Below are 27,654 nucleotides of genomic sequence, written 5' to 3'. Positions count from 1 at the left end.
TAGTATTAGGACTATTTACCTCTAGTGAAACACTTGAACTTGCTGATGGAATCTTTTTCTCCCTCACCTTCTGGAAGTGCTTCTAAAAATGGACAGCCACATACTTTTCTGAAACAAAAATAAAATTACCTGGGGTGGAGTTGACCATACACAGGGACGTGTGCTTCTTTTCCTCCAGATTCTCTCCCGGTAAATTTGTATTTAGAGAGGAGGCCTTTAAAACCAACAAAAACTTTTAAAAGCCTGTTTCCCTTTATAAAACTCAGGATTTATTTCTTTTTCTAATACCTTCATTAATTTAAATTAAAAATTAATTTAAAAAATTTAAATCATGGTAAAGTAGACTTAATATTTACCATTTTTACCTATAAAGTTCAATGGCAAAGAACATGGATGGTTTTGTGCCATACGCCACCTTGAGAGCTCTTCATCATCCCTAATGGAATTCCATACCCACTGAGCCCAATTCACCAGTACCTCTCTCCCCAGTGCTGGCAACCAATTATTTCCTGTCTCTATGAATTTTACTATTCTGAGAACCTCATATAAATGGAATCATAAAATCTCCCTCCATCTGGCTTATTTTACTTAGCATCTTCAAGGTTCATCCATCTGGACGCTTGTATCAGAATTCCCTTCCTTTTTAAGGTTGAATAGTTTTGTTTAACCAACTACCTGAGGATGATCATTTAGGTTGTTTCCACCTTTTGACTTTTTTGCATAGTGTTTCTATGCAGTGGTGTTCGACCAAGTAGCGTCCTAAATTGCATGGTTACCTAAATTGCAAGGTTAGCCTCCCAGGTGTAAACGGAATTTTTTTCACCCCCCCTTTACCTTTACCCTTTCCTCCTCTGCTGGACTTTGTCCAGCCAGGTTTATTTATAAACCGTGCAACGCTCATTAAGAAGACAAAGCATTCAGCAAGCCACACTTACACCTGCATTCCTGCAGGAAGGCACTCTGAAGGGCTAAGTAGGGGACACATGGCAGAAGACAAACGGAAGAGAGACTCCATCCGGATGAGCATGAAGGGATGCCAGACAAACAATGGGTTTGTCCAGAACGAAGACATCCCCGAGCAAGACCCGGATCCAGGCAGTGTCGTGGGCAGCCCGCAGCACAACGCCGTGAGCGTCCCGGGCCCCGAGGAGGCTGACCTGCAGGACATCCGGCCCTACGCAGGGATGCCCAAGGAGGTGCTGTTCCGGTTCTCCAGCCAGGCCCGCTACCGCGTGCCCCGGGAGGTCCTCTTCTGGCTCACCGTGGCTACTGTGATCCTGCTCATTGGGGCCACCATAACCATCATCGCCATCTCTCCAAAGTGCCTTGACTGGTGGCAAGCGGGGCCCATGTACCAGATCTACCCTAGGTCTTTCAAGGACAGCGACAAAGATGGGAATGGAGATCTGAAAGGTGCGTGTTGCTGGACAGTACAGGGAGGGGGTGGGATGAGGTTGGTTTATGGCCCTCCGCTTCCTTGAAACCGAATTGTGCTTTGGTTTCCCAGTAAGCACATTCCAATGTGGCTGGTCACCCAAGATTTTCCTTGTTTATGATATTTTAAAAATTGCTCAGCAGAACTTAGCCGTCCTTCCCCTCCATGAAAGGCTGTTTGCTGGAGGCCTTTGAGCCAAGAGTTTAATTTATTGCTCACTAAGTTCAGGAGCTTGTTTGATCATCAATTCTCACTGCTGATCCAGAGCAGGTTTCCTCTGAAAATGTGTTTCTTGCTTCTCTGAACTTTATGGGTGGATATTTCAGAGTGACAGCTGAGAAGTGCTTGACCAGTGTTTAATGTGGCTTGTTTGGTAGTCTGGCTAAGAGTGTATTAATAAAGCACAAAAATTCCATACTATCTTACAAAAATTCTAAGCACTGTCTTTAAAAGGCTGAGTCTTCAAGTTTAAATCCTAAGAAGTAAAAGGAAAGAATAAAAGCAGTGTATTGGTTGTTACTTGAAGGATTATTTAAAACAATATCTATATTAGTAGAAAAAAAGAAAGTGAAAAACATTTTAATTCTTTTAATTTTATTATTTATTTATTTTTGGCCCAGGGATTGAACCCAGGGGTGCTTAACCACTGAGCAACACCCCCAGTTCCCAGCCCCCCAGCCCTTTTTAAATTTTTATTTTGAGACAGGATCTTGCTAGTTTGCTTAGGGCCTTGCTAAATTGCTGAGACTGGCTTTGAACTTGGGTTCCTGCCTCAGCTTCCTGAGCTGCTGAGATTACAAGTATACCCCACTGTACATGGCTAAAATTTTATTTTTTTAAAGTTAAGCTAATAATTTCCTGGGGTGTTATATGTAGAATGTTATTGTAATTTATTTCTCCAGCCAGGCCAATTTTAAGGGTAAAATTGTGGCAAGTAGTAGGCATAAAATAGGACTGCTAGGGAAACTGGTTGGTGTAGGCACCCTAGTTAAGGGCAGTAATAAGAAACAAGTAAATAAACTAACAAGCAATCTTTTTTTTTAACAGTGATTATTTGCTTGAGGAAAATAAAACAAGATGATATGATATAGTGCGGAAAGTAGGAATGGGCTTAATTTATTGTTAAAATGTACATCAACTCTTGAAAGCCTCAAGTTTCTTATTTTTTCCTCTAATTTCTTTAATAATCTAATAAAAAAGACCTTGCTTCTGCCTCACTTATATCATATTCTCCCCACTTCCCCACTTCCTTTTGTGGCCCTGGGGATCAAACCCAGGGCCTTGTATACAATCAAGCAAGCTCTCTACAACTGAGCTCTATAGCTCTGGTCCCATTTTCTCTTTTAAAAAATCTTCCTGCATCTTCACTAATTGAAGAAGTGTATTTGTTCATCCAGGTGTGGCTCGAACACATTGCCTTCATTAATCTTTGTTTAATTTCCTCAATCAGAGTGTGGGCTCCCTCCCCAGATTCCTGTGGGCCCTGTTGATAGCTCCCTTCCATATTGCCTTGGAACATTTGTGAGTGACTTCCCTCCCCCTGCCACATGACCCCAGCACCTGCTGCCTCTCACACAGTAAATGGTTAGCAAAAGTGGTGTTTTAACTGAATAGCGCCCTGAATCCCTAAATCCAGAGATACACTCCTCACTTCCTGCCCCTAACTTCTTAATCTTTTTCCAGATAGACACCACATTCCCTCAGGTAAGATAGTTGCTAATCAGCTCTTCTGTTTTTCATTTCCAGTAAGTTTTCTTTGAGGGAATGGTTGTTTCCTCTAATCAACGGGCATTGGTCCTTGAGGCTGGGGAATTTTTGTTGTTACTGTTAGAAGAAACCATTCCAGGTTTGTTTGTGATCACTCTCTGTTCTTGGGCCCTGAGACTGGGAGCCCTTGTTTACTTTGTCCATCCCCTTTGTTTTCATCATCACGTTCGTGTGTGTGTGTGTGTGTGTGTGTGTGTGTGTGTGTGTGTGTGGTGAACTCAGGGTTCGGCACACGCTCTATCCTTAAGCTACACTCATAGCCCCTGTGCTTGCTTTTAAGACATATTGCATTGCTACTCTGCTTTAAACCAAAACCCTTATGTCACCTATTGATACTCTGATCTCACAGCCACCCTTATTGGGGATCAAGTATAAGAGGACAAAAGTAAGCAGCTTGTATAGGGAAAGAGCCCAGATCCCAGGGTCAGGTGACTTTGTACTTTGGTTTCAGTCATCTCCAGACTGAGATAGCAATTTGGGAGTAAAGGAAAAGATACTGAGTCTCCAGGAAAGTGCCCATAGACCATTGAAAGGCAGAAAGTAGCCATGAGCAATTTCAACTCTTGATCCACATGCCTTGGCCCTTGCCCTTGACTCATGCCCTTGTAACATGAGGACGATGTACAAGTGAAGGGAAAACTTTCAAAATTAAGTAGTGCCGCCCTGTCTCCAGACCCCAGCACCTACCCTCTATAAATATTAACAGCCCACACCAACCGGCCACTGTCTCTCTTTCTCATGATAGCTCATATTCTCTCTTGAATGTGTATTTCTTGCTTTGGTCCAAAGGTGTCTCTCTTGAGGCTGCCCTCATTCTCTCTTGAATATGTATCTACTTTCCTAATTATTCCTCTGTCTGCGCCTTTGCCTGGCACAAGCAGAAATTCTTTTCTATCACATATGTCGAGAACCCCGGTGTTCCTGAGTCAAGTTCCTCCTTCCCTCTGGGAACTCCATGGACACTTCTTCCAAAATACATGGTGAGTCTCTGTGTGGCCTCTGCCGTGATCTTGGAAGCCACATGGACGTCACACAAAAAGTTACCAGAGATTAAATAATAGACGAGTCTGAGTCTGCATTTAGGACTCTGAACTATAAGCAAAAACATAACATCTCCTAATTATCCTGCAAGGTTCCAAGTATGGATTGCACTTCCATATAGTATTTTCTTCTGTATAAATTCTTGGCTTCCTCCATAAGAGAACAACAACAACAAAAAAAGGGTCCAGATTACAGTTTGCTCTGAAGACAGTCTGAGTAGAACGAAACCTCTTTCAAATATTGGTGTATACTTACCTTCCACCTCTTGGAACTCTCTCCCTAACCCTGTGCTGCATGCAGCTTTTCTCATTGTTGTCTATTCACTTATTTATTGTGCTGGAGCCCAGGACTCACCCTTTTTTAAACAAGCCTTCTTGTGTCTGGTTTTTCCTTTCCTTTGCTGCAAAGCCTTCACTGTAAACCACCAACCTTTACCTTTGCCCACCCACCCACATCAGCTGCCTGTGTCCTGAGGGACTGGGAGCAAACACCTTGGTGTCCTTAAAGCACCTCCCAGAGCTCTTCCAGGTTCAGTTTTTGTTCCATTCCTGCCTGTTTACACTTAACTATCGCAGCATAGTACAAAGGAACCTAATGGGTTCCACATTTATAAAAGTTAAAAAAAAAAAAAAAAGAAAACAGGTGAAATTATTCTAATAATATATTTTTCTCACTCCAATATATCTAATATATCATTTCAACATGTAATCAGTATAAAATATTCATATTTTACATTCTTTCTTTTTTTGTACTGGGTTTTGAAAAGCTCACGTGTGTTTACCCCTATAAAACATTGCAGGTGCTAGTCACATTGCAGGTGCTCAGTAGCCACGTGGAACAAGTGGCCATGGTATGGAGCAGTGCCGCTTAGACCACATATTCACCAGGGACCATGAGTCATTCTTCTTTGTTCCTTGGCACTAATCCAGCACCTGACTTGGAAACCATGTATAGAATAAATTAATATTACTGTATTAATGGTTTTAAGTAAAAAAATTTGAGCAAGTAGCAGATCTTTTAATGTTATGTACCTAAAGATCAAAGATTATTGCTAGAATGTTAATTTGATGATATTCAAAGAACTAGGCCTGGTTATCTGGATTTTACTCAAACTCAACAAAATTCCAAATATTTCTGCTTTCAAAAAATATTTAGATCTTATAAATATCAATTTTATTTTTAATTCTTCAAATAAACAAAATAGGATATGTTCATGATGTTGGTTTTTTTCTTTAGGCATTCAAGATAAACTGGACTACATCACTACTTTAAATATAAAAACTATTTGGATTACTTCATTTTATAAATCATCCCTGAAAGACTTCAGATATGGTGTTGAAGATTTCCAAGAAATTGATCCTCTTTTTGGAACAATGACAGATTTTGAGAACCTCATTGCAGCCATACATGATAAAGGTAAATTGAATGGGAGGTGAATGGGATAGGGTTAGGGTTGAAATAAGCACATCTCCAAATGCTTACTGAACGCATTTCCCCCTTAACTGTCATGTATCATTCTAGTATGATGTTTTTCTAATATCTGAAATGTTTTCACTCATTAGGTTTAAAATTAATCATCGATTTCATACCAAACCATACAAGTGATAAACATGCTTGGTTTCAATTGAGTAGGACGCGGACAGGGAAATACACTGATTATTATATCTGGCATGACTGTATTCGTGAAAATGACGTAACTATACCACCCAACAACTGGGTAAGTGCCAGCCTGCCTGACTTGCAAAGGGAAATGGGCAGATCTGTGGGATCCAACTGGTGATTTCTGAAGCCCTTTTAAGGAAAAACGAAATGATATAATTTACGGGGCGGGGGGAAGAATTAGACATAGAAATAAAATAGAGTTCCCTAGTGTCACTTAGATTTCTGATTTCATTGTAGAACTGATGTGTTCCAGCAAATAAAACCTATTCTCATTACTAGCTTCTCCCCTTGCCTCTCTTCCCACTTGAGCAACTTGGAGTCCATGTTTGTTCAATACCATTTTTTTGTTTGTTTTCATGATACTGGGGATTGAACCCAGGGCCTTGTGCATGTGAAGCAAGCACTCTGCCAAATGAGCTACATCCCCAGTCCTCAATACTGTTTTGTTACTGTGCAGATTCTTGTCTCTCTGCCTTCTTGACTCTCATGTTGGACAAAATCTTGGCCATAAATGAACCCAATCGTTTCCTTTCTCTTTGTCTGAACTTTGGTATTTGAACTCTGAACACATCCCACATTTGTTTTCCCCATCTGAACTGAGCCACTAAATCTTCTTGGGAAATTACTAAATCCAACTAATCCACATGCCCTCCCACTCCTCTTCAAACAGCCTCCTGGCCTCCTTCCCATCTTATCACTCTCAGCAGAAAGCTGCTCTGCAGAGAACAAAAGCCTCAGACCTGCAGGTCCCCATTCCCACCTTTTTCCTACTTACCACTTTTACAACAGAAGTCATTCCTTTCTGTCTAGCATGACCTGATTTAGCAAATAAAAGTTTAGAATGTCCAGTTAAATCTGAGTTTTAGCCAAACAGTAGATAATCTTTTAGAATAAAAGATTGTATAGGCTATTCTTATGCAGTCAGCCTTCCATACCTGTGGATTCTGTATCTGCACAATCAACTGCATATAGAAAATATTTAGAAAAAAGTTGCATCTGTACTGAATTAGTACAGACTTTTTTTCTGATCATTGTACCCTAAACAATACAACTATTTACATAGCCCTGACGTTGTATCAGGTAATATAAATAATCTAGAGATTATTTAAAGTGTAGGGGAGTATTTGCATAGGTTATATAAAAATGCTGTGCCATTTTCATGTAAGAGACTTGGGCATCTGCAGATTGTGGCATCTGACGGAGGTCTTGGAACAATCTCCCATGGATGCTGATGAGGGCTGTACTAGAATACTATGCATTGTTTTCTGAAATTCAGGTTTGTCTGAGTCCTGTGTTCCATCTGGCAGCTCTACATCTGTCCCAGGCCACGTCCCCCTGTTCTGATCTGTTTTTTTCTCCCAGGTCTTTTACTCTGGACCTTCTGACCCTCCTCTAGTCTCTTCTTCTTCCTCTTCATCTTCCTCTTCTTCTTATTCTCCTCCTCCTCCTCCTTTTTTTTTTTTTTTTTAATGCTGGTGATTGAACCCAGGGGTGTTTTACCATGGAGTGACATCCCCGGTTCTTTTTATTGTTTTTTTATTTTTGAGACCAGGTCTTAGTAGGTTGCTGAAGGTCATCCTGAGTTGCTGAGACTGGTCTTGAATTTATGATCCTCTTGACTCTAACCTCCTGAGTTGCTGGAATTACAGGTGTATGCCACTATGCCCAGCTTTTTTCTCTTCTTGACCGTCTCTGATAACATTTAAACGTGCTGGCTTCTGGACATCAACTTAGAGAAAATGCGGGGTTGATATGTTTCCCGGTTGACTGTGTGATCTTATCGCTCCACCTCCCAAGCTCAGTGAATGGTACCTGCACGCATCCTGGGTATTAGGCTGTCTACAAGTACTGGCAGTTTTATATCTTTCATTTTCCCCTCCAATCTACTCACTTGTTAAAAAGGCAATGATATTAGCAAACATTTATTAAATGCTTACCATGTGCCAAGATCTCCACTGTTTTATTTGATTAATTCATTTAATCTACCCTGTCAATCCTATGAATTAGGCTTTAATTACTGTTTTTCAGACAGGCAAACTGAAGTTACATAACTAGTTAATGAAAGGGTTAGAGAATGGATGTAGTCTACTAGTTGACTGTTAAAAATTACTGCCCATATCTCAAACCCTATTTTCTTTGGACAATAGGATGGTAACAACTGCCTCTTTTGGCATGAGTTTTTCCATCCTTGCATCAGTTCTCCACTGTAGTCAAGATTGCATATTTTAGGGCTGGGGACATAGCTCAGTTGAGTGCTTACCTTGCAAGCACAGGTTCAATCCCCAGCACTTCAAAAAAAAAAAAAAAAAAAGATTGCATATTTTAATATAATAGTTCACATGTATAATATACATGTAATAAGCTGGGCGTGTAGTGCACACCTATAATCCCAGTGGCTCAGGAGGTTTAGGCAGGAGGATAGCAGGTTTGAAGCCAGCCTCAGCAATTTAGTGAGGCTCTAAGCAACCTAATGAGACCCTGTCTCAGTGACCAAGTAGCTCTCAGTTCAGTCCCTGGTACCAAAAAAAAAAAAAAAATCCATGTAATATATAATAGATGGATGAATACCTTGTGGCATAGCCATGTGATGGAATACTACTCAACAATAAAAAGGAATTATTGGTGCATGCAACAAAATGACGTATCTCAAAATAACTAAGCATAGTGGAAGAAGCTAATACCAAAAAAAGAAAGAAAGAAAACTAATCCATAATGACAGGAAGACAATTAATGATTATTTAAGGATGGGAGAGATAGAATGAGGAATGAGAGTAAGGGGACTAGGGATGTGGGGATGTGGCTTAGTGGTAGGGTGTTTACATGGGCCCTGGGTTTGATCCCAGCACTGAAAGAGAGAGAGAGAGAGAGAGAGAGAGAGAGAAATTACAAATTACAAAGATATATATTTTTTTCTGGCTTGATTGTAGAAATAATTTCTTAAGGATATATATCAAAACTGATCAAACTGGACATTTTAAACATGTGCAATAATACCTGAACAAAACCATTTAAAGCTCTATGTCATATGTCTAAGCTGGGGAAGACAATAATATCAATAAACAATAAACCCCTCCCCAACACAGACGCAAAGTAGGAACTTGAACTTTGCCACTCTGTTCATGCACACTTTCATGTTCCTCTCTGTTCTTTCCTGATGTTTTCTCTCAGAAGCAACCCCTACCTTGAATTTCATGTTCCTCTCTGTTCCTTCCTGATGTTTTCTCTCAGAAGCAATCCCTACTTGTTTTTTCCAAGTCCTTGCCTCTTGTTTTGTCTACATTACACTATGCTATATATTTTTTAATTTTCTCTATTTTGAACTTTGAGAAGCATCTTGCTACATGTAGTCTTCTGTAACTAACTTTCTTTCACTCATTTTAAAGATTTATTCATGTAGTGTTGGTAACTGTGGTTCAGAGACTTTCATGGTTGCATACTGTTTCATTGTGTAATTATTCCCTGAGTTATATTTCTACTCTTCAGTTGATAGGAAACTGGGCTGCTTTCAGGTTTTAACAAATATTAATGTCATCAACACTCTTGGTACTCTATCTTGAGGCACATGTACAAGGGCTTTTAAAACAACATAACTGCTTGTTAAATTACCATGCAGAATATTCCAGGCTCAGTGCTACAAGTGGTTGTACCAATTTATAACCCCTCCAGCAGTATGAAAAGTGAATGTTCTCATTTAAATTCCTGGCCAGGAATAATTAATGAGAACATCAGTTATTGGCCAGACTTTGTGATTTTTTCATTCGTGTGAATATAAAGTAGTATCACATTCAGGTCTCAATTTTACATTTATCTAATAACTAGTGTTGATTTATCAAATTGCTAATGAAATAATTATATAATTATTAATGATGTTGATCATCTCTTCATAGTTATTCGTCTGAGCTTCCTTTTCTGTGAAATACCTGTTTATGGTTTCATCCCCTAGTTCTCTTCAGGATTTCTTGTCCCTGTGAAGTTGCTTTCTGGAGGTCCGTTTGCATTCTGGATCCTGATCATTTGTTGGTTAGACATCCTATGAATATCTCATTCTGATTTGTGCCACATGGTAAACTGGCACAGGGTATGTTTTCTTGAAAGGTAGCAGCTGCTACTCAACTTTGACCAATTGCCATAAAAATGCAGATCCCATGTGACTAGGTCTTCCAACTAAAAGGGAAAGGATTCATGTAAAATCCCCCAGTTTTTCAATGCTTTCTAGATGCACCCTCTCTCCCTCCTTTCCCCCGCACCCCACCTCTTTTTATGAACTCAGGGGTACTCGACCACTGAGCCACATCTCCAGCCCCTTTTTGTATTTTATTTAGAGACAGGGTCTCACTGAGTTACTTAGCACCTCACTAAGTTGCTAAGCCTGACTTTGAACTCGAGATCCTCCTGCTTCAGCCTCCAGAGCTTCTGGGATTACAGGCCTGCACCACCACGCCTGGTTAGATGCTCTTTTTAGCATGAAATGAACATAAGCCTGAGATAAAGCCCAAGAAACTTCCATGTTTAAGGAGGCATTGTGTATACTAAAAGGGAAGGGCCACGGATTGGGAAGGCAGCATGGGGAGAGCATTAACATGGAGCCATGAACCTGAGCATTTCTAGGAAGAGGAAAATGGCCATGATGTCAAATGCCACTAAGTACCAACACTTGAAGGTGCTAGATTTTTGTTCCTGAGGACTGACAGAGTTTTTAAGAGAATGGTTCTAATAAAATTTTTTATAACTATACTTTGAATATTCAGTATATGTGTGTTTAAGCTCCAAGACCAATAGAATGTGTCTTTTACCCACATGAACTGCTATTTGCTTTTCTTTACAAACAGGAGGCCAAAGTCTGGATAGAAGAGTCTAGAAAATATGTTAGCAATGTCTGTTCCTTAAGTTGGTCTTGTCCTGTATTTGAGAGCATTGCTTTGCTGTTGTGGTATGAACAGCATCTACTGGACAGACAGGTCACACCCATGTTCATGGGACATTAGGCCAACTGGTGACATTTTGGGAAGTTAATTTATTCTCAGGATTTATGTACTCTGCCCACACAGGGCCTGGGATAGCCTTGATCATTTCTCTGTGGGCCAAACCATCATATGAATAATGCTAAGTTACTGACATGCTCTTTTGTTTCTTTGCTAGTTAAGCGTGTATGGGAACTCCAGTTGGCACTTTGATGAAGTGCGAAAGCAATGTTATTTTCACCAATTTACGAAAGAGCAACCTGACTTGAATTTCCGAAATCCTGCTGTTCAAGAAGAAATAAAAGTGAGTATAGATACTCTTCATTTATGGCAGAGGTTATTTTAAACACTCTATATGGAACAATAATTGTGCAGGTAAAATGAAAGTAGTATAGTTAAATTCTCAGATTAAGGTGTCTGATGCAAATATAGACTCTTTCATGTGTTGGTGGCTCCTTTCTTCATCTGACCCAAAATAATACAAATGGAAGGGGGTAAGAAATACCTGATGCCTTAGTGACAGTGAGCAGGTGCAGGGAGGTGGGGCCACATGAGGGCTTTGGGGTCTGGCTCCCATGTCTGTAGTGGGCCTCTGGGTGAATTATTTGGCTTTTCTATGCCTCAGTTCCCTCATTCATTAAACACAGTTGATTTGACTCAGAGGGTTCTTTGGAAGATTAAATGAGAAAATCCATGCTTGGCACTTCTGTTTCCATTCAATAAATATTAACTCATTGACTGCCTACCCTGTGCCAGGCCCTGTTCTGAGCACTGGGAATATAGCAGTGAATAAAGGAAGCCCTGCTCTCAATGAGTCTCTGGAAGGCCAAGGGTAAAACCGACAGGGAAGAACTAGGCATAGCATATGTCAGGTGCTGGTGAATGCTAAGGGAGGGTGATTAGGAACTACCCCGTGATGAGTTGCTGCCTGACAACAACCTGAAGTATAAAGGGTGCCCTGGAACTTTTTTTTGGTACCACGAATTGAACCCAGAGGTGCTTAACCACTGAGCCACATCCCTAGCCCTTTTTATTTTTATTTTGTGATAGGATCTTGCTAAGTTGCTTAGGGCCTTAGCCTCCAGAGTCGCTAGAATTACAAGCATGTGCCACAATGCGAGCCCTGTGACTCTAGGGGAAGAGGATTTCAGGCAGAGGGCAGAGATGGGGAGGGAAGGGTACGGTTCATGTGTTTCAGGAATGACAGGGAGGCCCATGTGTAGACTTGCCAGATTTAGCAAATAAAATACAGGATACCCAGTTAAAATTTAAATTTCAGATAAACAGTGAATAATATAATGTTTGGATGTGCTTCTACTACAAAAGTATTCATAGGTCATCTGATATTAAAATTTAATGAGGAGTCCTCTGTCTTTTGTCTGGCAGCTCTACCAGTGTGCTGAGATCCAGGAGGGCAGTGGGCAGAGAGTGGAGGTCCCCAAAGTAAGAGATGAGAGCTAGGCAGACAGGCCTTGAAGCTCAAGGAAGGGCACATGCTGAGCCAGCGAAGATCCCTGTGGGGCTCTGTAGGCAGGAAAGCAACCCAGCTGATCTCTGTGGGCTTGCCCCTGAGTGGTGCTGACAGTTCTGGTGATTGGCAGTAACTAGCAGCCATGTTGTTCTTAACCTTGCTGCTGCTGTGGCCAGAGGGGGCAGGAATTTAGATGAGAAGGGTAGTGGTCTGAGGGAGAGAGGGAGAACACCCAAACAGAACAGAGAGCCTCGGGTATCCTGCAGCTCATCATGTCAGCCAGATAGAGAGGATGCAGGTCACTGGGGGTACCTAGAACCTTAGTGTATTTTCCTTCATTTTGTTTTTAAATAACAGTTTATTGAAATATAAAGGATAATTTTTCAAATGGGTAATTCAGTGGTTTTAGTATATTCAGAGTTATACAACCATCACTACTAATTTCCCAGTATTTTTTTATCATGCCAGAAAGAAACTCCAAACCCATCAGCAGTCATTCTCCCTAATACCCTGACTTTCTCCCTGCAGGCTTTGGCAACCACTAATCTACTATTTTGCCAACTGAGGACATTTCATATAAGTGGAATCATAAAATAACTGTTTATATAGCTTGTCTGTCTATCTATCTGTCTTTCTTTCTTTCTGTTCATCCATCCATCTATCCATTCATCATTCTTTACTTGAGAACTGCCAAAGTATTTTCTACAGCAGCTGTACTACTTTACATTCCCATAAGTAATTTATAAAGGTTTCCATTTCTCTATATTCTCACTGGTAAAACTTGTTATTGCCTATGTTTGTTTGTTTGTTTTTGGTACCAGAGATTGAACCCAGGCATGCTTAAACACTGAGTCACATCCCCAGTCCTTTAAAAATTTTGTTTAGAGACAGGGTATTGCTAAGTTGCTTAGGGCCTTGCTAAGTTGCTGAGGCTGACTTTGCACTCACAATCCTCCTGCCTCAGCCTCCTGAGCCCAAGTGCTGAGATAACTCCTGTTTTCATTAGAGTTAACCTAGTGCAGGTGAAGTGGCATCACACTGGGTTATATTTGTATTTGCATTTTTTCATGTGCTTGTAGTTTACTTCTGTATCTTCATTGTAGAAATGTCTATTCAGATTCTTTGCCCATGTAAAATTAGGCTTATTTGTCTTCTTTTTTTAATGGGTTGTAAGAGTTCTTTATATATTCTGGATACATGATTTGCAAATACTTTTCTTCCATTCTGTGGGTTGTCTTTTTACTTTCTTGATGTAGCCCTTTGAAGCATAACAGGTCTTAAAATTTTAATGATGTCCATTTTTCTTTTCTTGTATTGTTACCAAAAACTCAGTCCTTGTCCCCAGTGCCAATTTAATAAGGAGGACATGGTTTTGAGAAAAAGGAAAAAGAAGATTTATTCCTTTGTTAGCAAAGGAGAAGCACAGGGGGCTCCTGTCCTAGAGTCTGTGATTTTCCCATGAGGGAGAGCAGAGGACTTTTAAAGAAGCTCTTCAAAGCTGCATTCCAGGTGCGCCCTGGTGGTGTGTTGAAATTCACTTGTTAATTTGGGAGATAGTCACTTCCTAGCTCTTCTGGTGACATCTCCTTCCTGAGGGTGGTTGTGTGCTCAAGGAGGGATAACAAGGCCTAGCTTGGGAAAAGGTAATCTTGTTCCACACCCTCAAATTAGGGAGATGGAGAAGAGGAAAAGAAAAATGAGTCCCTTTTAAAATAAGCAGCCAGGGCTATATTCAAAAGGTGGAGCGGGCCACTATGGTAGGATGTGCTCTCATCTCATGTGTTTGTTTTATTTTGTTACTGGGGACTGAATCCAGGAGTGCTCTACCACTGAGCTACATCCTCAGTCCTTTTATTTCATTTTTGAGATAGGCTTTGATGAATTTCTGAGGCTGACCTTGAACTGGCGATCCTCCGGCCTCAGCCTTCGGAGTCTCTGGAATTACAGGTGTGGCCACCATGCCTGGCTTTTCATTGTCATATGTAAGAACTATCATGGAATACAAAACTAGAAAGATTTATTTCTGTCTTCTTCTAAGGGTTTTATGATTTCCGCTCTTATATTTTAGGTGGTCTCCCATCCATTTTTTGTTAACTTTAAAAAACTGTTTTTTTAACTTTTACGTGTGATGTGAGAGTAAGGCGTCTAACTTCATTCTTTTGCATGTGGCTTGGCCATCCTGTTATCCCAGAAATGTATATTAAAAAAGACTAATGTTTCCACATTAAATTGACTTCAACTCTAGTTGAAAGTCAACTGACCACAGATGTATGAGCTTATTTATTTTTAGACTCTCAACTCTGTTCTATTCATGTTTATGTCTATTTTTATGGCAGCAGCAAACAGTCTAGAAATATTTAAAGTAGTGTCATTCATTCTGTCAAGACATGCCAGCCCAAACATTAATGATTCTTTGACTAACCTGGCTGTTCTTTTGTAGGTGTCCAAGCAATGGGGTTTGTGAATAGGATTCTGATTCCCTAGTCCCCTAGAGCGAAAGTCCTGTATAATGGATTACTACTACCTTCGGTTGAGAGGCTAGACATTATTTGCAAGGCAGGTTTGTTAGAAGTAAATAAGAAATAATGAGAAACTGGGCGGGATGGGACTTTGCTCCTGGAAATGGATCTTTCCCTTGAAGGGGACTTCTGACACTCTCTTGTCCCCAGTCACACTTATCTCTGCAGTAGAGTTAAGAAGGTTAATAATTTGCAGCCCAGATAGTTAGTGTGAGGGGCATTTGAAATGACTCCTGCTCACATTCCAGCGGGCACCAGGGAAGCCACAGCCTTTTTCTTCTGGCTCCTATCAGTTCATTTATCTGCACAGGAGGAAATCCAGCATGAACACCCTCTCTCCTCAGTCCCCTCCTATCCCACTGGCTATCAGGGGACTGGACCTGCTCCCAGCCTCCCAGGGCTTGAGTGCTTGACACTGGAGAAATCAGAAAGCCTCAGAGAAGTTGGGGACTTATATTTGTATAGTAGCATTTTTTTACATTTCCAGTTACTTTGTTTTTTTACTTGCCTCCAAATCCCTTTTTTGATAAATAGGAAACAAATACAATAAAGTGAAGTGGCCACTAGGATAGTCATACAGCCAGGAAGAGACTGCAAGTGGCCTGGCTCCATGTCTGGGCTTGGTGTGATCCTGACCTGCCACATGGGAATGCTCAACTCTGGAACATTCCACTCATGGGGAGTCACGGTGCTCACTGCAGCTGGGGGTGAGAAGCCAAGAGGCACTCCCAGCTTAAGACGGGACCCAGAGCAAATGTTTAGGCTCTGCTTTGCCCTACTGAACACAGTACTGCTAGAGGCAAGCAGTTCACGCATAGCCAGGTGCGGTGGCACATGTCTGTTACCCAGCTACTTGGGAGGTTGAAGCAGGAAGATCACAAGTTCAAGGCCAGCTTCAGCAATTTAATAAGGCCCTAAGCAACCCAGTGGGACCCTGTCTCAAAATATGAAATAAAAAGGGATAGGGAATATGGTTCAGTGATAAAGCCCTGCCCTCCCCCAGTTCAATCCTTGGTATCAAGAAATTAAAAATGAAATAAAATACAGTTTACTTAGTATCTGCTTTAAATACCAGCTCTGCTTGAAGATAGCTGTATCCTTTATTATACCTTCTCTATGCCAGGTGCTCTATTATGATCACGCACTCATTTCTCTGTGTTTTAGTCAGCTTTTTCACTTCTGTGACTAAAAGACCCTTCCAGAAAAATTTTAGAAGAGGAAAAATTTATTTAGGGGCTCATAGTCTCTGTCCATAGATGGTTGGTTCCATTCCTTGGAGCTCAAGGTGAGGTAGAACATCATGGCAGAAGACCGTGGTGGAGGGAAGCAGCTCACATCATGATCAGAAAGCAGAGAGAGAGAGAGAGAGAGAGAGAGAGAGAGAGAGGTGGGGGGTGGGGGAGAAGGAGAGAGAGAGAGAGCGAGATCTCTACTTGCCAAATACAAATATATACCCCAGAGCCATGCCTCCAATGCCCACCTGCTCCAGCCACACCCTACCTGCCTTCAATTACCACTCAATTAATTGCATCAGGTGATTAATTCACTGATTGGGTTAAGGTTATCATAACCCAATCAGTTCTCCTCTGAACCTTCTTGCATTGTCTCACACATGAGCTTTTGGGAGACGGACACCTCACATCCCAACTGTAACACACAGTAGTGTATTGGCCATGTGCTAGTGGTAGGGTGGTTGACAAGATACATAGTGTGACTGTCATGGGACTTATACTGTGAGGGGAGATAACAAACAGCGATCACAACAGAGTGCTCTGAGTGGTCATGGCAGTAGGAAGTAGGAGTAGAGAGGACTGGCACCTCACCTCCACAGAGCGGAAGAGATGAGGGAAGCATTTTCACTGGAGACAGTGACGTCAGTGGATGAACTGGAGTGAGCCAAATGAAGAGGTATGGGTGGGAAAGTTCGGGCAGAGGGCATGGCAGAGGGGCTGGGAGTTGTCAGTATGGCTGGAACATGGTGTATACGTAGAGAGGTATGACCCAGTGAGAATAGAGTGCTCAGCAGGGCTGGGTCATGAGCAACACTGAAAGTTCTGGTAAGGATTTGAATTTAAAAGTTTTAGGCAGGACTATCATTTTTGATTTGCATTTTAAAAAATCAATCTGGTTTTGGAGAAGGGGTTTGAGTACACGGTCAGGTGTGGAGGCAGAGGGCTCAGGGGAGGGTAGTGCGTAATGTGGACCAGCAAGGGTGGTGTGGGGTGTAGAGAAGTCATCAGGACTTAGAGGGGAGTCCAGTGTGAGGGCCAGCTTTCAGATTTGAATCCTGGGTGGGTGGTGGTGCCATTTGCTGAATTGGAAGACACGGGAAGAGGAAGGAGGGCATCGTAGGTGAGTCTGAGCTCTCTATGAGACATCCAAGCGTCCAATGGAGAGTTGGATGTAAGGATATGGAAACTGGGGAGGCGTGCTCTAGGGATAAAATTTGGGGATTTGTTGATTTATGGATGATACTTCCAGAGCTCCGGCAGGTAGCCAGTGAGAGAAGTAGGCCAGCTGAGAGGAACAAGGGGGTCAGTTGTGAGTTGGGGGAGCCAAATGTTGCCATACGGGAGTGAGGGCCCCGTGTAGGCAGAGCTTCCAATTAAAGAAAATAAATGGAGTCAGCATAGCAAACAGGGTGGTTCCATGTGGTTCCAGTCTAGATCCGCTGCTTGCTAACTGACTGCAGGGCCTTGGTCAAGGTGCTTCATCCCACTAAGCCTTTTTTCTCAAGTACAAAATAGGAACCATCATGGCCCATAACTCTTAGGGTTGTTTGATGATTAAATGATTTAACCTTTGTTCACATGCGTAGGGTGGTATGTTCCTTAATATGAAAGTGCCTGCTAGGTAATCCGTGAATGATTCCTTTGTGAAGTGAAATGAATAAGGGCAAAGACAGAACCTCAGGGAGCTCTAACATTTAGAGGACCCCAGAGCTGGTGCGGTGGCGCACGCCTGTAATCCCAGCATCTTGGGAGGCTGAGGCAGGAGGATTGTGAGTTCAAGGCTAGTCTCAAGAATTTTTTGAGATCCTGTCTCAAAAAGAAACAAACAGGGCTGCAGTTGTAGCTCAGTGGTAGTCAGGGTTCCATCCTCAGCACACATAAAATAAATACAAAAAATAAAGTTTTTTTTTTTTTTTTTTTTTTTTTAAAGAAACAAACTAAAAACCCCAAACCACAGCAAAACCCCTCAGAGAACACAGAGAAGGAACAGCAGTCCAAGGGGCGGGGCTTATGGACCCTAGGGATATGTGTATTTCTTAAAAAAAAAAAAATTAGTCAACAGTGTCAAGTATTGCAGAGAGATCTGGGAATACAGAGACTGAACTGTCATTGACCCTGGCAGCAGTACCCCTAACAGAGGCCCTGCAAGGCTGGCACTCTTACTGATGTGTGGTTTAGCGAGGTCATGCAGATGCTTTTACTCATGTAGCTGGAGCACAGGGCATCTGGGATGGTATCCAGATGGTCAGATTCCAAAGTCCTGACTCTTCCTCTATTTCCTCTACAAGGACAGTGTGATGTCCTGGGAGTTGGACAAGAACTGGGGACCCAGTGTACTGTCCCCAGGGTCCATGACACCTACAAGGGTCACCCAGAACTGGCAGAACCAGGCTTTGCAGCCATTTTCATATCTTGCATCCTGGGAGAGCTGAATTGAAGTGAAGAGAGTTAACAATGAAAATGTGCATCTCTCCTTCCTCACCTGGTTGAGAGAATAAATGACGGGAGGAAGTGTTTCTCAAGAGCAAACTTTGGATTCTCTGGGTTAAAACTTCAGCATTTAAAATGACTCATCAAGTCAAGGAGGCAAGATGGTTCTACCTCCAAGTTTGCCTCTGTCATAAACCTTGGCCAGGGTGCACGTTTCTCATCCTTCAATGTCAGGTCAATATTTAGCGATGCAGAGGCCCCAAAGGGAATAAGGAGCCCATGAAGAAAATGACCAGCTCAATTCTAGAAAATCAGCATCCCAGACTTAACATTTACAATGGCCCGTCACCTAATTCTTTCCCACACTTCATCAGAGCCTGCTTGGGTGGTTCATGACGATTTGTGCTCTGCTTCCACCAGTGTTCACGCTCGTAAAACAAAGCCCATCTGGGGAGACTCCAGGCTGCTCACTGTCCGAGGCTTACGGACACTGGAGGCCTTATTAAAAATAAAGACTGCAATTTTTTTTATTATTTTAAAATTCCTTTTAATTAATTCTGAGCTCAGGTCAAGTGTAGAAACCTTCATAGTTACAGAGGTCAGCAGTAAAACTTTTTCATCATTGCTCAGAAATGAGTAGCCTTAGACACACACATGTGTGAGCTCTCTCTCTCTCTCTCTCTCTCTCTCTCTCTCTCTCTCTCTCTCTCTCTCTCTCTCCCTCTCCCCAATTTCACTCATCCATTAACATGTCCTCAGTTGTTCACTTTACTTTTATGAACACACACACCAACACTCACACCCACAACCAGACACAAGCCCAAACTGTTTTAAATTACTTTGTAGCTCTGCTTCTCAGAACACTACAGAGCATGCATCAGATTGACTGAAAGGTCTTCTGATGCTCAGATTTGGCTATTTTCATCATTGATCTACTTTACTAAGAGCAGATCACAATATTAAGGACAGAAAAATGGGTGTTTATTCAGGATGAGAAAGGGGAGGTGAGAAGGGGCCGGGGCAAGAGGGCAATCTGGAAGCTCGAACTTAGTTGGCTTAATCTCAGCCAGTTGGCTCCTGAAGCCCCAGAGAAGCCTCTCTACAGGTGAGGGGCCTTCTGTGCCTAGCAGGCCTTGATGTTTGGATTTCTCCAGCCTGAGCTGTGAACAGCTGGCCTCACTTCCTGCCCTCCTGCTGCAGATCCTTTGTGACCAATGACTTATAAATAAGGGAGAGTGGCAGTGGGCTCTGCCTCTGTTCTGGTCACCTATGTTGCTGGAACAAGGGACAAGCTACTTGGCAAACGTTGATTTTAGGCTGATGACTCCCAGATTTACATCTGTGATCACAGCCCTGTCCTAAGTTCCACTTTTTTTTTTTTTTTTTTTTTTTTTTTTTTGGTATAGGAGATTGAACCCAGGGGTGCTCAACCACTGAGCCATATCCTCAGCCTTTCTTATATTTTGGAGACAAGGTCATGCTAAGTTGCTTAGGGCCTTGCTTAGTTGCTGAGGCTGGCTTTGAACCCAAGATCCTCCTGCCTCAGGCTCCCTAGCTGCTGGAATTACGGGCACGCACCACCATGCCTGGCACTAGGATCCAGACTTAACAAGCTACCAGCCCACTCCGCATTCCCACCCACATGTGCAGTAGACACTTCACACTTGATGTGTCCAAGTTACAACATTCCATCTTTCTCCCTCAACCAGCTGTTGCATCTCAGTGAATGGTACACAGTCAGTTCAAGAACCTAGGGTCAGCCTAGATCCCTCTTTCTTTCACAGTGCCCACACACTACCAGCAGACTGGGGAGTTCCACCCTCAGCAGATTCAACATCTGCCAACTTCCTGCCTCTTCCACCATTGTCTCCCCACTCCAAGCCACCAGGGTAGGCTCCTAAAGGGAGTCCTCAGCCTTATTTAATTTTTTTTCTTTTGGCAACAGATTTTTTAATATGTGATTCACATACCATAAAATTTACCCGAAGTATACAGTTCCAGTGTTTCTAGTGAGTTCATAAACTTGTATAACCATTATCACAACCTAATTTTTGAACATTTTCATCACCCCACGAAAAGCAAGCTTGGGTTCTTTCGCCCTTACTGCCCACCCAATTGCATCATCCCAATCCCTGGTAGCCGCAGATGTGCTTCCTGTCTCTGTAGATTTGCCTGTTCTGGACATTTCATATAAATGGAGTCCTATGATATTTATCCTTTGTATCTTTCTTTCATTTAGCAAAATTTCATTTTCTAAGATTCCTCTTAAGTTGTAGCACGCATCAGTATTCTGTGCCTTTCTGTGGCCTGATAATATTCACTATGTGGCTGTATCACGGAAGGTTATTTCTGATTTTTGGCTTTTGGATCATGCTGCTATGAACCTCCCCTGTGTGCAAGTTTTTGTGTGGACCTGTGTTTTCACTTCTCTTGGATATCAACCTAGGTGTGGAATTGCTGGGTCTCAAGCTCCTCTTGAGGAGCTGGCAGACTGAGCAGTTTGTTCTTCATACATCAGCTCTTTGAAAGTCTAAGTCAAACCACAGGATTCTCTGCTAAACACCATCTGGGGGTTTCCTATCACTGCCCTAAAAAAAAGCTAGGTTTCCTGGGCCCAACCTCCCCCTTCCCCCCTTTACTTATAGTCTTCTGGCTACACCGTCCTCTCTTTTCATTGCTCAAGGAATCTATGCTCTTCTGCCATACTACACCATACCTTCCCATGACTCCATATCTCCCACGGCACTGTGGGCTCCTCATGGTTCCATGACTCCTCAAAGCTGTTGGCCTTCTGTGCCCCACTCAATGCCTCTCTGTTTCTTTACCCTTCCTTGTTTTCCTACATGGTACCTATGAGTCACCAGCTACATCATTCGTAGGGCACATGCAAAGTCGAACTTTCATTTCAAATTCTCAAATCCTTGAGAATTTCATGTAAATGAAACCAAGAGCAGGCGTATCAAACCAAGCTCAAGGCCCTTCTGAGCCAGGGGCCCACTGCAGTTGCACAGGTCACACACCGTGCAGCCAGTCCTACCCCTGAGACTGCCTGGAATGACAGGAAATCCCACTCCTCCCATTCACTCCTCTGTGCTCTCCATATTCCTCACTTCCCATTTCCTTCTTGTGAAGATCCTTCCTGGAGTGCCGTGTTGGTTTCGTCTCTTCAGTCTTTGGACTCAGCATTGAAAATGCCTGGCGTCTGGGCAGACCAGGCACAACAGGTGTGCCAGGGGAGGCTGGCATGCACATGCTACCTTCTCTTTAGCAAAGATGTGTCGGGAATCAGGTAGGGGTGTAGAGAAAGCCAGGGACACGCACATGTTAGCTTGGTCTCCATCAGACATCTTTGGGAGAAAGTCTGTCATTAAATAATCCAATAAAATGTGTGAAAACCTGAATATTTTAGATTTGATTATTTTAGCTTGGGATCAATTTCCTTGTTAAAGACAATAAAATAGTGGCTTCTTTGGGTAATGTGCTGTTTACCTTCTATTATCTGAGTGTATTCAAGATGTTTGTATCTGAGTTCTACCACTGATCTTCACTCTTTTTCCTCATTATATTCCTGGTTGATGATTGATTCTTTCTACTTGGTCTTGTGTTTCTTCCATGGTACTCTCAATAGGAAATCCTCAACTACCCAAGCTCTTGACCTTTTATTTGCCTTCCTGATAAGGAGTGAAACATTTAACTATTGAACAATTGGTTATTCCTTTAAGTTGGAGTGAGAGTTAAGGAGTTGGGAAGGATGGAAATGAGATATTGTCCCAGTTTCTCCAGAGTCCTATCTTTCATGATGGCATCTTTTGTTTCAATTGGATTCTCTAAACTTTGGAAACATGCTCATCATATCAGTTATAAATGTAATTATAACTCTGAATTCAAATATGAAGGAAATGTGGGTTACTTGAGGGTTTGTTATACTAAGATAGTTACATGAAGTAAATAAATAGCTGAATATATGGATATTGTTTTGTATGTAGAAATGTCTATTTATGATGGAAAGTCATTCACAGAAAAATCCTTTATTAAAATTATGATTATCATGTGTAATCAATGTAACTAAGTTTTATTTCTTCATGTTTAGGAAATAATACAGTTTTGGCTTGCAAAAGGTGTCGATGGCTTTAGTTTTGATGCTGTTAAATTTCTTCTAGAAGCACATCATCTGAGAGATGAGATACAAGTAAATAAGTTTCAAATCCCGGTAAGGTTTTAAAGTTTTGTTTTTTTTTTTTTTTTTTTTTTTTTTTTGCCTTTTCTGAAAATGTCATCAGTGTTTCCTTTCTCAGCTTGAGATACCAATTACAAAGGCAGGTCCTGTGCCGTCTCTGGGAACTACTTTGAGCCACCTTCTTTAGGAAGCATAGGAGTTTCTAATGCAAGCACTCAGATGTTGCCTGCCACTGACTTTTTCCAGAGTGAGGGCTCCCCTGAGTTCGGCTTTGTCCCTTGATGCAGGTTCTGAGGACACAGAGTGAATTCTATCAAAGACCATAGAATGGAGGGCAGTTTGCTCACTGAGATTTTATCACCTCGCTCAAGCTGCAGTGAGGAGTCAATTCTCCAGGAGTTTTTCTAGTTGTTCAAGGTTAGATAGTTGAAGGTACCTGGCACTGGCCTGGTGTCCCTGGTACGCCATGTGCTATTTACTTATTATAGTGCATTTAATTCTTGTAACAGCCTATTTGAGAGGTTTCATGATCCCTATTTGGCAAACCTTAGAGAACTCATCAAGGGTTATAAAAGTACTAAACAGAATTTTGAACCAAGCCCATCTCACTGCTGAATCAGGCATCATTGTACACAACTATAATGCACTAATAAAAAATATGCAAAGAAAAAACAGGTCTACCACATGGACCTCAGGTCAGGTTGGCCAGTTCAGTCAGTCCATGTCCCAGCCCAGGACCTACAACCTTGGCTTGTGTGAGATGTAATCTTTTGTTTTTGATTCTTATACTCCTAGGAAGAAGGCACAGAAATGAATATCAGGAAAAATTACTGAAATCCTGAGAAACTGTAACAGTAAAAATGAAGGATAAATATGGTAAAGAAACTAATTTAGATGCACAATATTGATATCTGTATGAACAGATAAAGTATAGTAATGAGCTCTGTAATCATTAGGATCATTTGCTTTACAAGTGTCTGAAGCACTTAGACAATCACCTGGGTTAGGAGGACTTTGTTAAATATTTATTACTAGATTTATAAAGTTGACGATTTAAGCATCAAATGAAGTACTAACAGTTGTGAGTATTGTGAGTCCACACCCCTTGAGCGTGGCGGTCTCACTGGGATCATCTCTGAGCCTCTCTCTTGCTCAGCTTGAGTCCTCTGAAGAGACTACCAGTATTCATACGGAGCCAGCTGTGGGTATGCGACATGTGAAATGACGGCATTCCTATTGTCCTGGTTTTCAAAGAACAGCGTCACGCACTACTCGGAGCTGTATCACGACTTCACCACCACGCAAGTGGGGATGCATGACCTTGTCCGGAGCTTCCGGCAGACCATGGACCAATATAGCCGGGAACCCGGCAGATACAGGTGACCACAGGACACACGTTTGCTCTTCACAGGCTCAGGGTGCGATCTGCAGTTTAAACCTCACAACCAGGCCAAGTTATAATTTAACAAACCTGCATAATTTTACTTCAGCTAGGTTATGCCAGGGTCTGACATATCTTCTCACACTGCTGATTTTCAGTTTCCTCTTTTGCGGGATGTTACTAATTACAGCACTGACTTCAGAGTTAGGTAAAAATTAAGTTAACTAAAATGTATTAGTTAAATGTTAACCATGAACTACTATTTTTATCACTATTATTGGGCCTATATTTCCCTATAGAGTATGAAGCCAAATAGTGGAACTAACCTGTTGGTATATCACATGCTTAAGAACTTAGCTTTGGATTCAGATGGGCTTGAGGTGGAATCTAGCTCCATCGTTGGTTGGTCTTGGGCTGGGTGGTTAACATAAGTCTGTTTTCTTATCAATAAGAAGCTAATAGTGGGCTGGGGAGATAGCTCAGTCGGTAGAGTGCTTGCCTTGCAAGCACAAGGCCCTGGGTTCGATCCCCAGCACCGCAAAAAAAAAAAAAAAAAAAAAAAAAAAAAAAAAAAAGAAGCTAATAGTAATAACCTTTTTAAGGCTATTGTGAGATTAAATGAGATAATGTATATAAAGTACTTAAAATAGTGCCTGGCATATAATATTCTACAAAATTAACCCAGGTTGTTATCCCTAATCTGAGAATCTGAAAATTTTGGACCATTTTTGATTTACAATTTTTGGATCAAGAATTTTCAATCAGTAAAAGTCTATGTAAATACTATAAAATCTAAAAAACCTCCAAAATCTGAAATACTCAGGTCCCAAGAATTTTGGTTAAGGGATACTTAACTTGTGTTAGTTTGTACTGATCACCCAAAAGAATCAATAGAAAAGAACCTTTAAGAGGTGGTACTTGAAGTGGTACTCCGATTACAACCTCCATCTCATAGATGAGGAAACAGAGGCTCTGAGTGTGCAGTTAATGGTCACGTGGGTAGTGATGGCAAAGACAGGATGTGAACCGTGACAGTGGGGCTCGAGACTGCGCAATGACCCACTAGTACACTGCCTCAAACACCACAGGTGACCCAACATGACCTTTCTTGGTCATCTGGCTCGACTGCTTCCTAGTGAGCCCGGGCCCTATCTGGCTAACAGTGTGTGCTTAAAGGGTGTTTAGCCCTCACATCTTTTAAATAAGATATAAGCAAGAGGCAGAGTCTTTAGCCAGTCTCCTGACAGGTCCCGAAAACCCCAACCCCTGCCGACTCTTACAGATTCTTGGGAGCTGAGGTCTATGCAGAGAGCATCGACAGGACCATGATGTACTATGGGTTGCCGTTCATCCAGGAAGCTGATTTTCCTTTCAACAATTACCTCACCACACTAGACTCTCTTTCTGGGAACATCGTGCATGATGTCGTCACATCCTGGATGGAAAACATGCCAGAAGGAAGATGGCCTAATTGGATGGTAAGTCCTTGTGCCCATCTTGAGCCCTCTGCAGAGACCATCTGTGTACACATGGAACAGACCGTGGGTATGTGACATGAAATGACAGTATCCGTGCTATCCTGGTTTTCCAAGGACTCAGTTCCCCGTAACTAGGAGCGGTATTATGACTTCACACCGCACAGTGTTGCACCTGCTGGACAGAAACACCTAGGCTATACTAAATTTACCAAAAAAAATTTATTGAGCCAGGTGCAGTGAGTTATAGTAAGCCATGGTTAATTTATTGTTGAGGAAAGAAAACAAAAGATTTTTCCCTGTACTGGGGATTGAACCCAGGAGCACTTAACTGCCAGACCATCCCCGGATCTATAGCTTTTTCTTTTTTGGTACCCAGGAGTGAACCCAGAGGTTCTCTGCTATTGAGCTATAAGCCCATGTCCCCAGAGCTTCTTATTTTTTGTTTCAAGACAGGGTCTTTCTTACTAAGTTGCTCAGGGCCTCGCAAAATTGCTGAGGCTGACCTGGAACTTGTGATCCTCCTGCCTCAGCCTCCTGAGGTGCTAGGATTACAGGGGTGCCCCACCATGACTGGTTTGCTTTCATGCTTCTTAAGGAGCTTCTCCACAGTAGCTTTTGCCAAAGTCTTCACTGTGAATTTTCTTGAGGGTTCTTCTTTTCTCTAGCAGTTCCCTTTGCCTTGCCTTTTCTTCAACTTTGTTCCTGTTCCAGTCCCATTATCACTCTGAGACCACTGTTGTCTGTAGTCTGTTCTTGGCCAAAATGTTATATTTTATTCCTTTCAAGTTATTGTAAATGGAATTATTTTCTTAATTTCATTTTTGGATTGTCCATTATTAGTATATACAAATCGAATAGACTTTTATATATTGATCTTATATCCTGCCTGCAACACTGCTGAACTTATTAGTTAACAGTTTATTATGCATTCCTGAAGAACCTTTTAGTGGTTTTTATTATGGTAAAATATATATAAAATTTAAAATTTACAGGGGCTGGGGCTGTAGCTCAGTGATAGAGCGCTTGCCTAGCATGTGTGAGGCACTGGGTTCGATTCTCCATACCACATAGAAATAAATAAAATAAAGGTTCATTAACAACTAAAAACAATTTTAAATTTATCATTTAAAATATTTTAAAATCTGCAACTTATTGGCATTACGTACATTCACAAGTTGTTCAGCTATCGCCATTATCCATTTCTAGAACTTTTTCACTATCCCAAACAGAAAAGTCATACAGTAACTTCTGACTCCCACTCCCAGCCTCTGGTATCTTCCATTCTGTTTTGTGCTTCTGTTCTCAGAGTACCTCCTGAAGTGGATTCACACAGTATCCTCCTGTGACTGGCTTATTTCGCTGGGTATACATGCTTTCAAGGTTTCTTTGCACTGAAGCATGAATCAGCACTCCATTCTTTTTCATGGCTGGATAATATTCAGTTGTATGCAGATACTGTTTTATTCATCCCTTCATCTCTTGGTGCACACTGGGATGTTTGCTCCTTATGGCTATTGGAATAATGTCATGAACTTTGGTGTACAGTATCCGTTTTAGCCCCCTCTTCAATTCTTTTGGATACATACGTAGGAGTGGAATTGCTGAATCATACAGGACTTCTACGTTTAACTTTGAGGAACTGCCAAATTGTTTTCTACTGACCCCCCATTTTACATTCCTATCAGCAATGTACAAGGGTTCTAGTTTCCCATATCCTTATCAACACTTGTTATTTTCTGTGTTCTGGAGAAAATTACACTCATCATACTAAGTGTGAAGTGGTACGTAAAAATTCTCTTTCATTATTGGAGAACAGTTTTGCTGGTGTAGATATCTTGTTTTTTCCCTTTTATTGCTTTCAAGATGTCACCACATTGCTTTCTAGCCTCCTTAGTTTCCAATGACAAGTCAGTTCTAATCTTATCAAGGATTCCTGATATGTGATGTGCTAATTTTCTCTTGCTGCTTTAATCAGTATTCTTTCTGTGCCTTTTTGTTTTGGTGGTACTGGGAATCCATGCTAGGCAAGTACCCTACCACTAAGGTACATCCCCAGCCTTTTTTCTCTGCCTTTTGACAGTTTGATATGTCTAGTTGGGA

At 41.7% G+C, this 27,654-nt stretch overlaps 1 protein-coding gene and 2 non-coding genes across 3 annotated transcripts in view; 1 reads left to right on the top strand and 2 right to left on the bottom strand.

Annotated features, from left to right (window-relative positions):
• The first annotated feature begins 983 nt into the window (after window positions 1-983).
• Window positions 984-27,654, top strand: part of Slc3a1 (solute carrier family 3 member 1) — a 36,883-nt gene continuing 10,212 nt past the window's right edge. The window contains exons 1-7 of the mRNA XM_047522766.1: window positions 984-1,413; window positions 5,480-5,659; window positions 5,806-5,960; window positions 11,045-11,170; window positions 22,609-22,728; window positions 23,950-24,074; window positions 25,359-25,554. Of these exons, the coding sequence (XP_047378722.1) occupies window positions 984-1,413; window positions 5,480-5,659; window positions 5,806-5,960; window positions 11,045-11,170; window positions 22,609-22,728; window positions 23,950-24,074; window positions 25,359-25,554 (1,332 nt within the window). The remainder of the gene's footprint in view (window positions 1,414-5,479; window positions 5,660-5,805; window positions 5,961-11,044; window positions 11,171-22,608; window positions 22,729-23,949; window positions 24,075-25,358; window positions 25,555-27,654) is intronic.
• LOC124963752 (small nucleolar RNA U2-30) lies at window positions 19,077-19,146 on the bottom strand. Its single transcript, XR_007104793.1, has one exon. It is a non-coding gene; the product is annotated as a small nucleolar RNA U2-30 (small nucleolar RNA).
• Window positions 19,372-19,451, bottom strand: LOC124963753 (small nucleolar RNA U2-19). Its single transcript, XR_007104794.1, has one exon. It is a non-coding gene; the product is annotated as a small nucleolar RNA U2-19 (small nucleolar RNA).

This window comes from Sciurus carolinensis, chromosome 13 (genome assembly GCF_902686445.1).
Source record: "Sciurus carolinensis chromosome 13, mSciCar1.2, whole genome shotgun sequence".
Classification (NCBI taxonomy): Eukaryota; Metazoa; Chordata; class Mammalia; order Rodentia; family Sciuridae; genus Sciurus; species Sciurus carolinensis.
The sequence above is the reverse complement of the archived record's forward strand: the minus strand, read 5'-3'. Positions and strand labels throughout refer to the sequence as shown.